The sequence below is a fragment of the Rhinoraja longicauda genome, chromosome 36 (genome assembly GCF_053455715.1).
Source record: "Rhinoraja longicauda isolate Sanriku21f chromosome 36, sRhiLon1.1, whole genome shotgun sequence".
NCBI lineage: Eukaryota > Metazoa > Chordata > Chondrichthyes > Rajiformes > Arhynchobatidae > Rhinoraja > Rhinoraja longicauda.
This window is the reverse complement of record NC_135988.1, coordinates 13,983,957-13,996,553: the sequence shown is the minus strand read 5'-3', so window position 1 is coordinate 13,996,553 and position 12,597 is coordinate 13,983,957. Positions and strand designations below refer to the sequence as shown.

General features: G+C 49.7%; 1 protein-coding gene across 1 annotated transcript in view; it reads left to right on the top strand.

The window, feature by feature from the left end:
* Window positions 1-12,591, top strand: part of LOC144610434 (G protein-coupled receptor kinase 5-like) — a 118,924-nt gene extending 106,333 nt beyond the window's left edge. The window contains exons 14-16 of the mRNA XM_078429103.1: window positions 2,021-2,158; window positions 3,079-3,210; window positions 5,775-12,591. Of these exons, the coding sequence (XP_078285229.1) occupies window positions 2,021-2,158; window positions 3,079-3,210; window positions 5,775-5,882 (378 nt within the window). The 3' untranslated portion in view covers window positions 5,883-12,591. The remainder of the gene's footprint in view (window positions 1-2,020; window positions 2,159-3,078; window positions 3,211-5,774) is intronic.
* Window positions 12,592-12,597: the final 6 nt, after the last annotated feature.

Below are 12,597 nucleotides of genomic sequence, written 5' to 3'. Positions count from 1 at the left end.
CTTTGGGGCTTGGTAGTAAAACTTGCTTTTCATGTTAAACACAAATCACCAGGGTTTTTGGACGGAGAGTAATGTTTTGAACTGGACAAATGAAACGAACCTTGGTAATGTAATGCATAACGAGCAATTTAGTAGCAAACGGTATCTGATAGAATGGGTAGACACATGGCAAAAGCAGTTTAATGTAATGACATGACCCAGCATGTCAAGGTAGTGTAACCTGCTGGAGTATTGTTTTATACAGTGTTTTTGGTAAGCAGGAAACGTTTGAAGTTTTGTATGCAGGAACTGCAGATGCTGGTTTAAACCGAAGATAGACACAAAAAGCTGGAGTAACTCAGCGGGACAGGCAGCATCTCTGGGGAGAAGGACAATAGACAATAGGTGCAGGAGGAGGCCATTCGGCCCTTCGAGCCAGCACCGCCATTCAATGTGATCATGGCTGATCATTCTCAATCAGTACCCCGTTCCTGCCTTCTCCCCATACCCCCTGACTCCGCTATCCTTAAGAGCTCTATCTAGCTCTCTCTTGAATGCATTCAGAGAATTGGCCTCCACTGCCTTCTGAGGCAGAGAATTCCACAGATTCACAACTTACTGACTGAAAAAGTTTTTCCTCCACTGACCTCTCTGTCATGGGCCTCCTCCAGTGCCATAGTGAGGCCCGCCGGAAATTGGAGGAGCAGCACCTCATATTTCGCCTGGGCAGTTTGCAGCCCGGTGGTATGAACGTCGACTTCTCCAACTTCAGATAGCTCCTCTGTCCCTCCCTTCCCCTCCTCCTTCCCAGATCTCCCTCTATCTTCCTGTCTCCACCTATATCCTTCCTTTGTCCCACCCCCGACATCAGTCTGAAGAAGGGTCTCGACCCGAAACGTCACCCATTCCTTCTCTCCCGAGATGCTGCCTGACCTGCTGAGTTACTCCAGCTTTTTGTGAATAAATTGACTGAAAAGGTTTTTCCTCATCTCAGTTCTAAATAGCCTACCTCTTATTCTTAAACTGTGGCCCCTTGTTCTGGACTCCCCCAACATTGGGAACATGTTTCCTGCCTCTAACGTGTCCAACCCCTTAATAATCTTATACGTTTCGATAAGATCTCCTCTCATCCTTCTAAATTCCTGTGTATACAAGCCTAGTCGCTCCAGTCTTTCAACATATGACAGTCCTGCCATTCCGGGAAGTAACCTAGTAAACCTACGCTGCACGCCCTCAATAGCAAGAATGAATGGGTGACGTTTCGGGTGGAAACCCTTCTTCAGTTGTGTAATCCTTTTGCATCCTCAAATTGGTTCGGCCATTTGCTTGCTAGCCCGTGACTTCACATTGTGTGTCCACTTTGCCTCATTGCCCTTAATACCTTGGAATGACAAGAGTTGGTCTGAGGTCTGATATCAACAGTTGACCCAGAACCAGTTTCCAGTTGCAGAAAAGATCTTCAAACTTCTCCCGTCCCCGGTGATAGAGGTATCTGGGCACCAAAAGAGATAGAAGCAAGTGTCACAAGTGAGCCCTGTGTGCCTGCTCTGCCATTCATGAAGGTCTTTAACCTAGAGTTACTGCCTCACAGCTCCAAAGACCCGGGTTCGATCCCGACTACGGGCGCTGTCTGTATGGAGTTCGTGCGTTCTATCCTCGTGACCTGCGTGGGTTTTCTCTGGGAGCTCCGGTTTCCTCCCGCACTCCAGAGACGTGCAGGTTTGAAGGTTAATTGGCTTCAGTAAAACTAAATTGTCCGCACTGCTGTGCCATTCAGCCTGCGATCTTCTGAGCTCAAGAATACAAGCCTCATCTTCCTTCACCGAACAACTCCACTCCCATCCCGAGAATCATTCTGGTGAACCTGTGCTGTCTTGATCAGCTGGATGTCTTCATTGGGTTGATGTGTTCTATAGAGAGTGTTGTGTTGCTATTGTGGTGCAATCTGGCGCTCGGCCAGAACGTTTCCAAGTATGGCCGACCCTCCAGTGACAGAGGTGTTGCTCTAACGGTATGTTGTGTGCTTATTTTTAACCGGTAGCCTCGAGCTGTTTACTGCAAGGACGTGCTGGACATTGAACAGTTTTCCACCGTGAAGGGCGTGTACCTGGACCAAACGGATAACGACTTCCACGTGAAATTCGCCACGGGCAGCGTTCCGATCCCTTGGCAAAATGAGGTCAGGCGCAAACTATCTCTGGCATCGTGTCATGGTCAGGGAAGATACAGGGACAAAGAGGCCCTTCGGCCAAATCATCCATGCCAAGCAAAATGCCCATCTAAGATAGTGCCATTTGCCCACGTTTGCCTTTATTCCTCTGAACAGTTCCAATCCATATCATATATCATATCATATCATATATATACAGCCGGAAACAGGCCTTTTCGGCCCACCAAGTCCGTGCCGCCCAGCGATCCCCGTACATTAACACTATCCTACACCCACTAGGGACAATTTTTACATTTACCCAGCCAATTAACCTACATACCATGTACCTGTCCAAGTGTGTTTGTCCTGTTGTAGAACCTGCCGTAACTACCTCCTCTGGCACGTCGAATACTTTTTTTTTTGAAGACTAGTGGGAGAACTGGGAAGGGGGAGGGGAAAGAGAGGGACGGAGGGACTATCTGAAGTTAGAGAAGTCAATGTTCATACCGCTGGGGTGTAAACTGCCCAAGCGAAATATGAGATGCTGTTCCTCCAATTTGCAGTGGGCCTCACTATGACAATGGAGGAGGCCCATGACAGAAAGGTCAGACTGGGAGTGGGAGGGGGAGTTGAAGTGCTGAGCCACGGGGAGATGTCTCCAACTCTCATAAAGATGATCCTCTCTTTGTCCCGCCCCCTCCCCTGACATCAGTCTGAAGAAGGGTCTCAATAGACAATAGGTGCAGGAGTAGGCCATTCGGCCCTTCGAGCCAGCACCACCATTCAACGTGATCATGGCTGATCATTCTCAATCAGTCTCGACCCGAAACGTCACCCATTCCCTCTCTCCCGAGATGCTGCCTGACCCGCTGAGTTACTCCACCATTTTGTGTCTACCTTCGACCTAAACTAAGTAATCTTTCCATTTTGTCCTCCCGCTGTTTGTGCAGATGATCGAGACTGAGTGTTTCAAGGAGGTGAATGTGTTTGGGCCAAATGGGACCAGATCTCCAGACCTGGATTGGAACCATTTTCCAGAACCACCCAAAAGGAGTCTGTTTGACCGGATATTCCGACGTCATGTAAGAATCTGCCACCTCCACTTCAGGGCAAAATAAATAGCCGCTTGTGTAAAGCCCGCTGTGTGCTGTGGATAGTATGTTCTGTAAACGTCCCGGTTTGGACTTGTGGAATGGCAGCAATGCTGGAGCCCCTAATGCTGCCGATGTCTCTGGTCATGAAAGAGCAGGCAGCAACCTTGCAGCAACCTTGCAGCAACCTTGCAGCACCCATAGCGTTGGGTGGCAGCTAGTAGAGCTGCTGCCTCACACCGTGAGGGACCCAGGTTCCATCGTGACATCTGTGTGTGTGTGCGCGTGTGTGTGTACGCGTGTGCGTTTGTGCGTGTGCGCATGCGTGTGTGTGTTCTTCACGTTCTCCCTGTAAGAAAGCCAATGCCACATTGGCCTTCATCACGAGAGGATTTGAGTACAGGAGTAAAGAGGTTCTTCTGCAGTTGTACTGGTGAGACCACATCTGGAGTATTGTGTACAGTTTTGGTCTCCTAATTTGTGGAACCACATCCTTGTAATTGAGGCAGTGCAGCGTAGGTTCACGAGATTGATCCCTGGGATGGCGGGACTGTCATATGACGAAGGATTGAAAAGACTAGGCTTATATTCACTGGAGTTTAGAAGGATGGGAGGGGATCTTATAGAGACATATAAAATTATAAAAGGACTGGACAAGATAGATGCAGAAAAAAAGTTCCCAATGTTGGGGGAGTGCAGAACCAGGGGCCACAGTCTTAGAATAAAGGGGAGGCCATTTAAAACTGAGGTGAGAAGGAACTTTTTCACCCAGAGAGTTGTGAATTTGTGGAATTCTCTGCCACAGAGGGCAGTGGAGGCCAAATCACTAGATGGATTTAAGAGAGAGTTAGATGGAGCTCTAGGGGCTAGTGGAATCAAGGGATATGGGGTGAAGGCAGGCACGGGTTACTGATTGTGGACGATCAGCCATGATCACAATGAATGGCGGTGCTGGCTCGAAGGGCCAAATGGCCTCCTCCTGCACCTATTTGCCATGTTTCTATGTTAGCCACGTGCGTTTCCTTCGGGTGCTCTGGTTTCCTCTCGCCATCCTGACGGTGTTTTGTAGCTTAAATGGCCACTCTAAATGGCCCCTCGTGTGCAGATGTGGGGCAGAATCTGGGAGGAGTTGATGGGATTATTGGAGGAAAAAAATTGTATTAGTGTAAATGAGCAGTCGATGGTCGTTATTGACTCGGTGGGCTTTCGACTGCAAAGATACAGCGTGGAAACAGGCCCTTCGGCCCACCGAGTCCGTGCCAATCTGCGACCCCCCCCCCCAATACACTAACCTACACACATTGGGGACAATTCCTTTACAATTTGAAGAAGCCATTTAACCTACAAATCTGCACGTCTTTAGAGTGTGGGAGGAAACCGGAGCACCCGGAGAAAACTCACACGGTCACGGGGAGACCGTACAAACTCCGGACAGACGGCACCCATAGTCAGGATCGAACCAGGGTCTCTGGTGCTGTGAGGCAGCAACTCTACCTCACTGTGCTGCCCCTGAAGGGCCTATTGCTGTCCTGTAATGCTCCAAATCTGTACAGGCACTTAGTCATTCCCTCTCTGTAAGCCCAGAGTCCCGCTGTACTGAACCGAGAGAACAGTCCTGACCTTCCATCTACCTCATTGGAGACACGGACTATCTGTAATCGGACTGTACTGGACTTATCTTGCACTAAACGTTATTCCCTTTATCCCGTATCCTGTACATTGTGGATGGCTTGAATGTAAATCATGTACAGTCTTTCCACTAACTAGATAGCACTCAACATTCACTGTACCAAGGTACTGGTGATGGTAAACCTAACAACTAGCATTGTGTGCAAAGGACCTGCAATGCTGGTTTACACCAAAGATGAGGTAGAAACAAAATGCTGGAGTAACTCATCGGGACAGGCAGCATCTCTGGAGAGAAGGAATGGATTATGCGAGTCAGGGGAGAGGGAAATTAGAGGTATGAAAAGGTTCAGAGCAAATCAGAGCCGGCACCTATGACCAGGGAAAGGTGGAGCCCACAATGGTTCATTGTTGGCTGTGGAAGAGGTGATAACGGAGGGATAGACCAGGTAGACACACGCAGTCTCTTGCCCAGAGAGGCTCTATACACCAATCGTATTTTTTCCTTCCTCTGCACATTCTCTTCAGCCCCCCCCCCCCCCCCCCAGATTCACGGTGGCATAGCGGTAGAGTTGCTGCCTTACAGCGAATGCAGCGCCGGAGACTCAGGTTCGATCCTGACTACGGGCGCCGTCTGTACGGAGTTTGTACGTTCTCCCCGTGACCTGCGTGGGTTTTCTCCGAGATCTTCGATTTCCTTCCACACTCCAAAGACGTATAGGTTTGTAGGTTAATTGGCTGGGCAAATGTAAAAATTGTCCGTAGTGGGTGTAGGATAGTGTTAGTGTGCGGGGATCGCTGGTCGGCGCGGACCCGGTGGGCCGAATGGCCTGTTTCTGCGCTGTATCTCTAAATCCAAATCTAAATCTAAAATCTGGCCTCCGGACGTTGCGTTTGGTGTTGTGACCGCGTTCTTCCTCTGCTTCCAGGCCCACGACTGCACCTTCAGCGCGGCCAACCCAAACTCCGGCCCAGTTCCTCACGTCAACTCCAACAACCCCACGTCCAACGTGGCCCGGACGCCCACCGTCACCTGACGCCCGCCGCCACCGCCCCACGACCCGGCCCGCTCGGGACCACCTGCCTCCACGCCGCCACCTCAGGTCCAACACGGATGTAAAGAAAGAAAAATAATGGCATTTTAAAGTTGGTGGCGCGATGAGAATTGAAACAATGCTGCTGTGTTTGAATAGAAAATGTAGTCAGAGGGCAGAACAAAGGAAGATGCCTTTCCCCACCCGCCTGGCCAGGTGGATGAGAGCAAAGTGGCCCTTGGCGCTGATGGAGGGGGTACAGAGGAGGATGTGTGCTCGGCCCTTGTTCCTCTTGGACTGTCCGTCCATCTCCAGTTGGATTGTCCGTCCATCTCCAGTGGACTGTCGGGCTGCAAATTCAATTGCGGAATTTCCAGAAAAATTCAGTGGGTCCCAAGATGGGATTTGAACCGGGGACGGTGGGAAGAGAATTGGTGTTGTGCGGAGGCTAGTCACATCCTTGAACCTGGTGGCATCCAGTGGTGGGAAGTCAGAATTACAGCCTTCCTATTTAGTTGGGACGTCCAACATATATTGGGTGGTGTGGCATAATATTGGATATCAATATATTGCCAATGTATGTGAACCAATATTGCTTCCTTCTCAATAGGTCCCAACGGCTAAGGAGTTGTATAGTTCTGCTTGGAATGATGTTGGAATTTAACGTTGGGTACCCAAGACCTGGCACTTGCCTGAGAAATTGCCTCATAGCTGACAGTCCTGTGGTTCGTTGGTCAGTAGCAGGGTGCCTTTAGGAAGCTGATTGATCAACCAAGCAATATTATCCTTCAGGGCGGTCCCACAGCCGGGACGAGATAAAGGGTGAGACAAGACCAAGGTCAAAGAGTAAAAGCACGTGTGGATGACTGGGAGACTCGGCGTGTTAGCCGTAGTCCACATTAGGACCATTGAGACCCATTGTGCTGCCGTTGAACAAGGGTATGCTTCCAGGCAAAGCGAACGTTCTACCCCTGACCAGGCAGTGAGATCTTTCCATGCTCAACTTGGCTGCCACCACTGGCCTTGCCAGTTGCATCTGAGTGTGTTCTGTGGGGGTGGTTCTGACAGGAGTTGTGCAAGTGCAGGGTTTTCTGAACGCGCTGGTTTCAGCTCCGCCTAGTCAGTGACCACCCGTTGGGTTTGGCCATGGACCTGAGGACGGCCGGCAGGTGGGAGTAAGGAGTGAAGGGATCTTCCAGAACCGTTCCCATTCGTCCGAATGGGGAAAGGCTTTCTTTCTGAGACTCTTTCACCAGCTCGGGGATGTGGGAATTGCAGCTTTCCTCTGTAGTTGGGGCCTCAAATGGATGGTGGGGTGAAATCTCATCAGTGCCCATGCTGATGAACCAATGTAGCTTCCTCGTCATAGGCCCCAACACGGCCCAAGCCAACTGGTTTCTGGTCTTGTCGCCAACCCTGGTCTCGGCCCCAGCGCTCTGTGTGGTGAATTCCTTGGTGTAAGTGGGAGGCCATTGCAAAGGTGGCAACCTCTACACTCTTGAGATCAGTACCCTGTGTTTGACCAAGTGGGATACCTGGAACTAATTCCGTTCCTACTCTCCAGAGCTGGGCAAGGAGATGCCACCTTGGCAATGCCAGCAGGAACTAGAGCCTGCAAGAGCTCAGGGTCAATGAGATGTCAATGTTCTCAGCTGCGGTGCGGCCCTTGAAAACGAGCTAGTGTTTCTGAAGGGTTGTTCTGGTCAGTGGGCAAACGCACATTTGTGTGTGCTCTGGAGTCTTCAGCGGTGTCTATGTTATGTTCTTGGAGGTGCTGTTGGAGATAGGGGGACAAACCTCCTTGGGTGGAAAGAAACCGGCACTTAACATCACATCATTGGGGGATAGACACAAAATGCTGGAGTAACCCAGCAGCATCTCTGGAGAGAAGGAATGGACGTTTCTTATTTCTGAGGAAGGGTCTCGACCCAAAACGTCACTCATTCCTTCTCTCCAGAGATGCTGCTGGCCCCACTGAGTCACTCCAACACTTTGTTGTCTATCTTCGGTGTAAACCGGCATCTGCAGTTCATTCCTACACGTCACATCATTGGGACTCACTGCAGTGGAAGGCCAATGGAGTTGAGGGCTCGTCAATGTCCCATGGACCTGGATGGAGGGCTCAAGGTTCGGGGAAGGGGTGGGCGGCGCTGAGCAAGGATTGGAAGCGGGAAGACCGGGTAGAGTGTCACCACAAAGACCCTCCTTGGTGTTTGACGGAGTATGGATCTTTCCCACTTCCCAGTGGTCCAGAGCGTCTCACGGTGGAGTTGGAGCGCCCTCTACTGGCACCTCAGGAACTCTAACCCCTCTGCTCTGCCACCTCTCGGGACAATGGCTCGGATTACAAAGTCTTGAGTTTGGGATTCAGCAAACAATCTTGTTCTGCCAAAGTAAATCTGTGTAAAGTTGCCCCAATTTACATGTTTGTATATTTGTATCACGCGTGCATTAGGATGTATATGTTCGTCTGATGAAGAGCTTAAGCTATGTGTTAGCAGTTTTTAAACGTCAGGGACTCTTGCAGGATTGGAAACTGTGCAAGAATATAAACATCCTCAGCATTGGAACAAGTGCAGACTATTGGACAGACCCACTAGCTAGATGTTGAAGTTGCCGTATTGCTATATCATTTAAATTTAGCAATGCTGGGGCAATTCCTGACCTTGGCGTTGGAGCTGACTGGTGTAATTTGTGAGCAGCAGGTTTTGTGTACAGGACTGAACAATTATCATTCAGAGGTGGTTGGGCACTGAGGGGAGATACAGGCCGGTGGTATACAGTGGTCAGAAGGTACCCACGTGAAAATGGGTTCATTTCAAATGTTAATTGAGGCATCTGATGTTTCCCACATCACATCCCTCGATGACTTTCGTATACAACGATGGAAAACTGCCGTTAAATTGTACCATCATGCACAGATCAGATCAGATCAGGTCAGCACAGGTGGAGATGGAGTTGGCTTCAACCAAACCTAACAGCAAAACACATTAGTTCATATCCTCACTGCTGGCTGGACACGCGGGTGGCCTTTGTACGAACTAGTCGAAACAAGGACCTGCAGATGCTGGCTTACAAGAAAAGGACACAAAGTGCTGGGGTAGACCGGAGAAGGGTCCCGACCCGAAACATCACCCATTCATGTTCTCTAGAGATGCTGCCTGACCCACTCAGTTACTCCAGCACTTTGTGTCCTTAGTTACTACTAACTGTATTTCTTCCCCAATGGATTCCCACAAATGAAGATGATTTCTCCCAAAACAGAGGCCTGTGCTAAATATAGTTTCTCCCAGTGCAGCCTGGTGGCGCAGCGGTTGAGATGCTACTTTGCAACGCCAAAGACCCAGGTTCAATCCTGACTCCTGGTGCTGTCTGTACAGAGTTTGTACGTTCTCCCCGTGATCTGCGTGGGTTTAATCCGGGTGCTCCGGTTTCCTCCCACACTCCAAGGACGTGTAGGTTAATTGGCTTCTGTAAATTGTAAAATTGGCCCTAGTGTGTAGGATAGTGCTAGCGTGCAGGGATCGCTGGTTGGCCTGGGCCTGGTGGGCCAGAGGGCCTGGTGGGCCGGAGGGCCTGGTGGGCCAGAGGGCCTGGTTGGCCTGGGCCTGGTGGACCAGAGGACCTGGTGGGCCAGAGGGCCTGGTTGGCCTGGGCCTGGTGGGCCAGAGGGCCTGGTGGGCCAGAGGGCCTGGTTGGCCTGGGCCTGGTGGGCCAGAGGGCCTGGTTGACCAGAGGGCCTGGTTGGCCTGGGCCTGGTGGGCCGGAGGGCCTGGTGGACCAGAGGGCCTGGTGGGCCAGAGGGCCTGGTTGGCCTGGGCCTGGTGGGCCAGAGGGCCTGGTGGGCCAGAGGGCCTGGTTGGCCTGGTTGGCCTGGGCCTGGTGGGCCAGAGGGCCTGTTTCCACGCTCTATCTCTAAAGTCTAAAAACTCGAGCATTGATTAGTTTCCAATTATTAGTCGTAAAAGCTTTGACTGGGCAGAACTATTAATTAAACGAGAACTTAGTGGAGTCACTGAGCAGGTCAGGCAGCATCTCTGGAGAACATGGATAGGTGGCGTTTCATAGAGTGCTGGAGTAACTCAGCGGGTCAGGCAGCATCTCTGGAGAACATGGATAGGTGACATTTCACAGGGTGCTGGAATAACTCAACGGGTCAGGCAGCATCTCTTGAGAACATGGATTCTTGACGTTTCACAGAGTGCTGGAGTAACTCAGCGGGTCAGGCAGCATCTCTGGAGAACATGGATAGGTGACGTTTTACAGAGTGCTGGAGTAACTCAGCGGGTCAGGCAGCATCTCTGGAGAACATGGATAGGTGACATTTCACAGGGTGCTGGAATAACTCAACGGGTCAGGCAGCATCTCTGGAGAACATGGATAGGTGACGTTTCAGGTCGGAACCATGAACATGTGCACAAGGTGGGCGATGGTTAAGATAAAGAGGTGTTGGATGTGGGAGTGATCTAAGTGCTTGTGGCACCATTTATGACCAGACTAATGATGGATTTCACCATTCGTTGTCTAACATTGCCGAATCAGGGTCAGAGGAGTGGCTCAGCATTAATAATAACTTAGCACATCAATTCCTGCTGATTATTGCTGACTGTGAGAATATTGAACAGCCATTTCCCTCCTCAGATGCCGCCTGACCCGCCATTCCTTGTACTTGGCTCAACATACCAGCATCTGCAGTTCCTTCTGTCAATAGACAATAGGTGCAGGAGGAGGCCATTCAGCCCTTCGTGTCAATGTGATCATGGCTGATCATTCTCAATCAGTACCCCGTTCCTGCCTTCTCCCCATACCCCCTGACTCCGCTATCCTTAAGAGCTCTATCTATCCTTAAGAGCTCTGTCTCCAGTAACCCACTCTTTGGTGTAGACCCTGCTCTCTCATACAGGTCAGCAGCAGTATATGGAGTGTGAGTTATCCTAAACCTTAGTTCTTTGTTTAGTTTAGAGATACAGCGTGGAAACAGGCCCTTCGGCCCACCGAGTCCGCGCCGACCAGCCATCCCCTCATGCTAGCACCATCCTACACCCACTAGGGATAATTTTACATCTGCACGAAGCCAGTTAACCTGCAAACTTGTAGGTCTTTGGAGTGTGGGAGGAAACCAGAGCACCTGGAGAAAACCCACGTGGTCACAGGGAGAACGTACAAACTCCGTACAGGCAGCACCTGTAGTCAGGATCGAACCAGGGTCTCTGGCGCTGTGAGGCAGCAACTCTGCCCAGACTAGAACAAGAAGTTGCTGGCGTGACTCGTTAAACTTCCCTTTTAAAACTGCACCCATGTCAAAGAAAGAAGTTCGGGCCAGAGTTAGTAATTTGGCGTTGCAGGAATATCATTCTGCAAAATTCCCAACAATATTTAAGTAAATTCTAGACCAGAAACTTCTTGTTTTCCAATTTCCAGTCCGCACTGATATTTGAAAAAGCCACAGCCCTCAGTTCAGAAAGTTTAAATCATAATTCACATTTAATTGTTCCGGAAGGTGAAATAAATATTAGAATAAACGTGGGGTTTTTAGGAAATGGATATTGTAAAACAGTAAATAAAATCTTTAGATTTTTTTCCCAAATTTGAAACGTTTTAGTTTTACATAAAGGACTGAGAATCTATACTCGTAAACTTCAGGATCAGAAGAAACTACGGGTGCTGTCTGTGCGGAGTTTGTACGTTCTTCCTGTGACCTTGTGGGTTTTCTCCAGGTGCTCCAGTTTCAAGAGTCAAGAGTGTTTTATTGCCATGTGTCTCAGACAGAACATGGTGGCGCAGCGGTAGAGTTGCTGCCTTACAGCGCCAGAGTCCCGGATTCGCTCCTGACCACGGCAACTGTCTGTATGGAGTTTGTACGTTCTCTCCGTGACCCGCGTGGGTTTTCTCCGGGTGCTCCAGCTTCCTCCCACACTCCAAAGACGTGCAGGTTTGTCAGATAATTGGCTTCTGTAAATTGTTTCCCTAGGTGGTGGACGATCGAACTGGTCGGCGTGGAATCGTTGGGCTGACAGGCCTGTTTCCACGTTGTATCGAAAGCCTATTTCGGGCTTTAATGCCATTACCATCCAGGCTCACGATTAGCTTGCACTCCTCACCACTGCAGTTTCCCATCAGGGAGAAGAACCATGCCTTGAATTATTTCCAAGTGGCCAATCGAGCCCAGAACAAAATGGTTCTGCTTCTCCCCGAGAATATGCTGGCCATTTTTCGTCGGATGTTGTGTTCCTTGTTCAAAGAGTTTGTGGTGCCCTGATCTGAAGGTTTTTTCTTTATTATATTTGCTGATCTGTTGTGGGCTAGTCCAGTTTCCCTGCTCAATGTATCTGCAATCCTTCACGCCTTGCAACCCTTCCTTGGAGACTTGCAAGATTAACCTCAGTGCAGTGTCCAAAATGTGTCTCGTTAGAAGGTTGGATATTTCCTTGGAAATTCACAGTCTCACCTCCGTTCCCAGATCTAAGGCGAATCGACCAGAAAAACCGATGGTACCTAAACCGTGTAGTTTAAAATAAATTAATAAAGCCGAATCGGGATGGGGTGGGCTATTAAAATCTCAGTATAAAAAGACGATGATATGGATGCCTTTACTGTGTCTAGTGAATGTATCAGAGGAGCGTGTACTTTTTTAACAGATATTGCATTTGATGCAAATTTGATATTGTACAATATATTGACTGTATGTTGTATTGACGAATGCCGGTTTCTTTGTGAA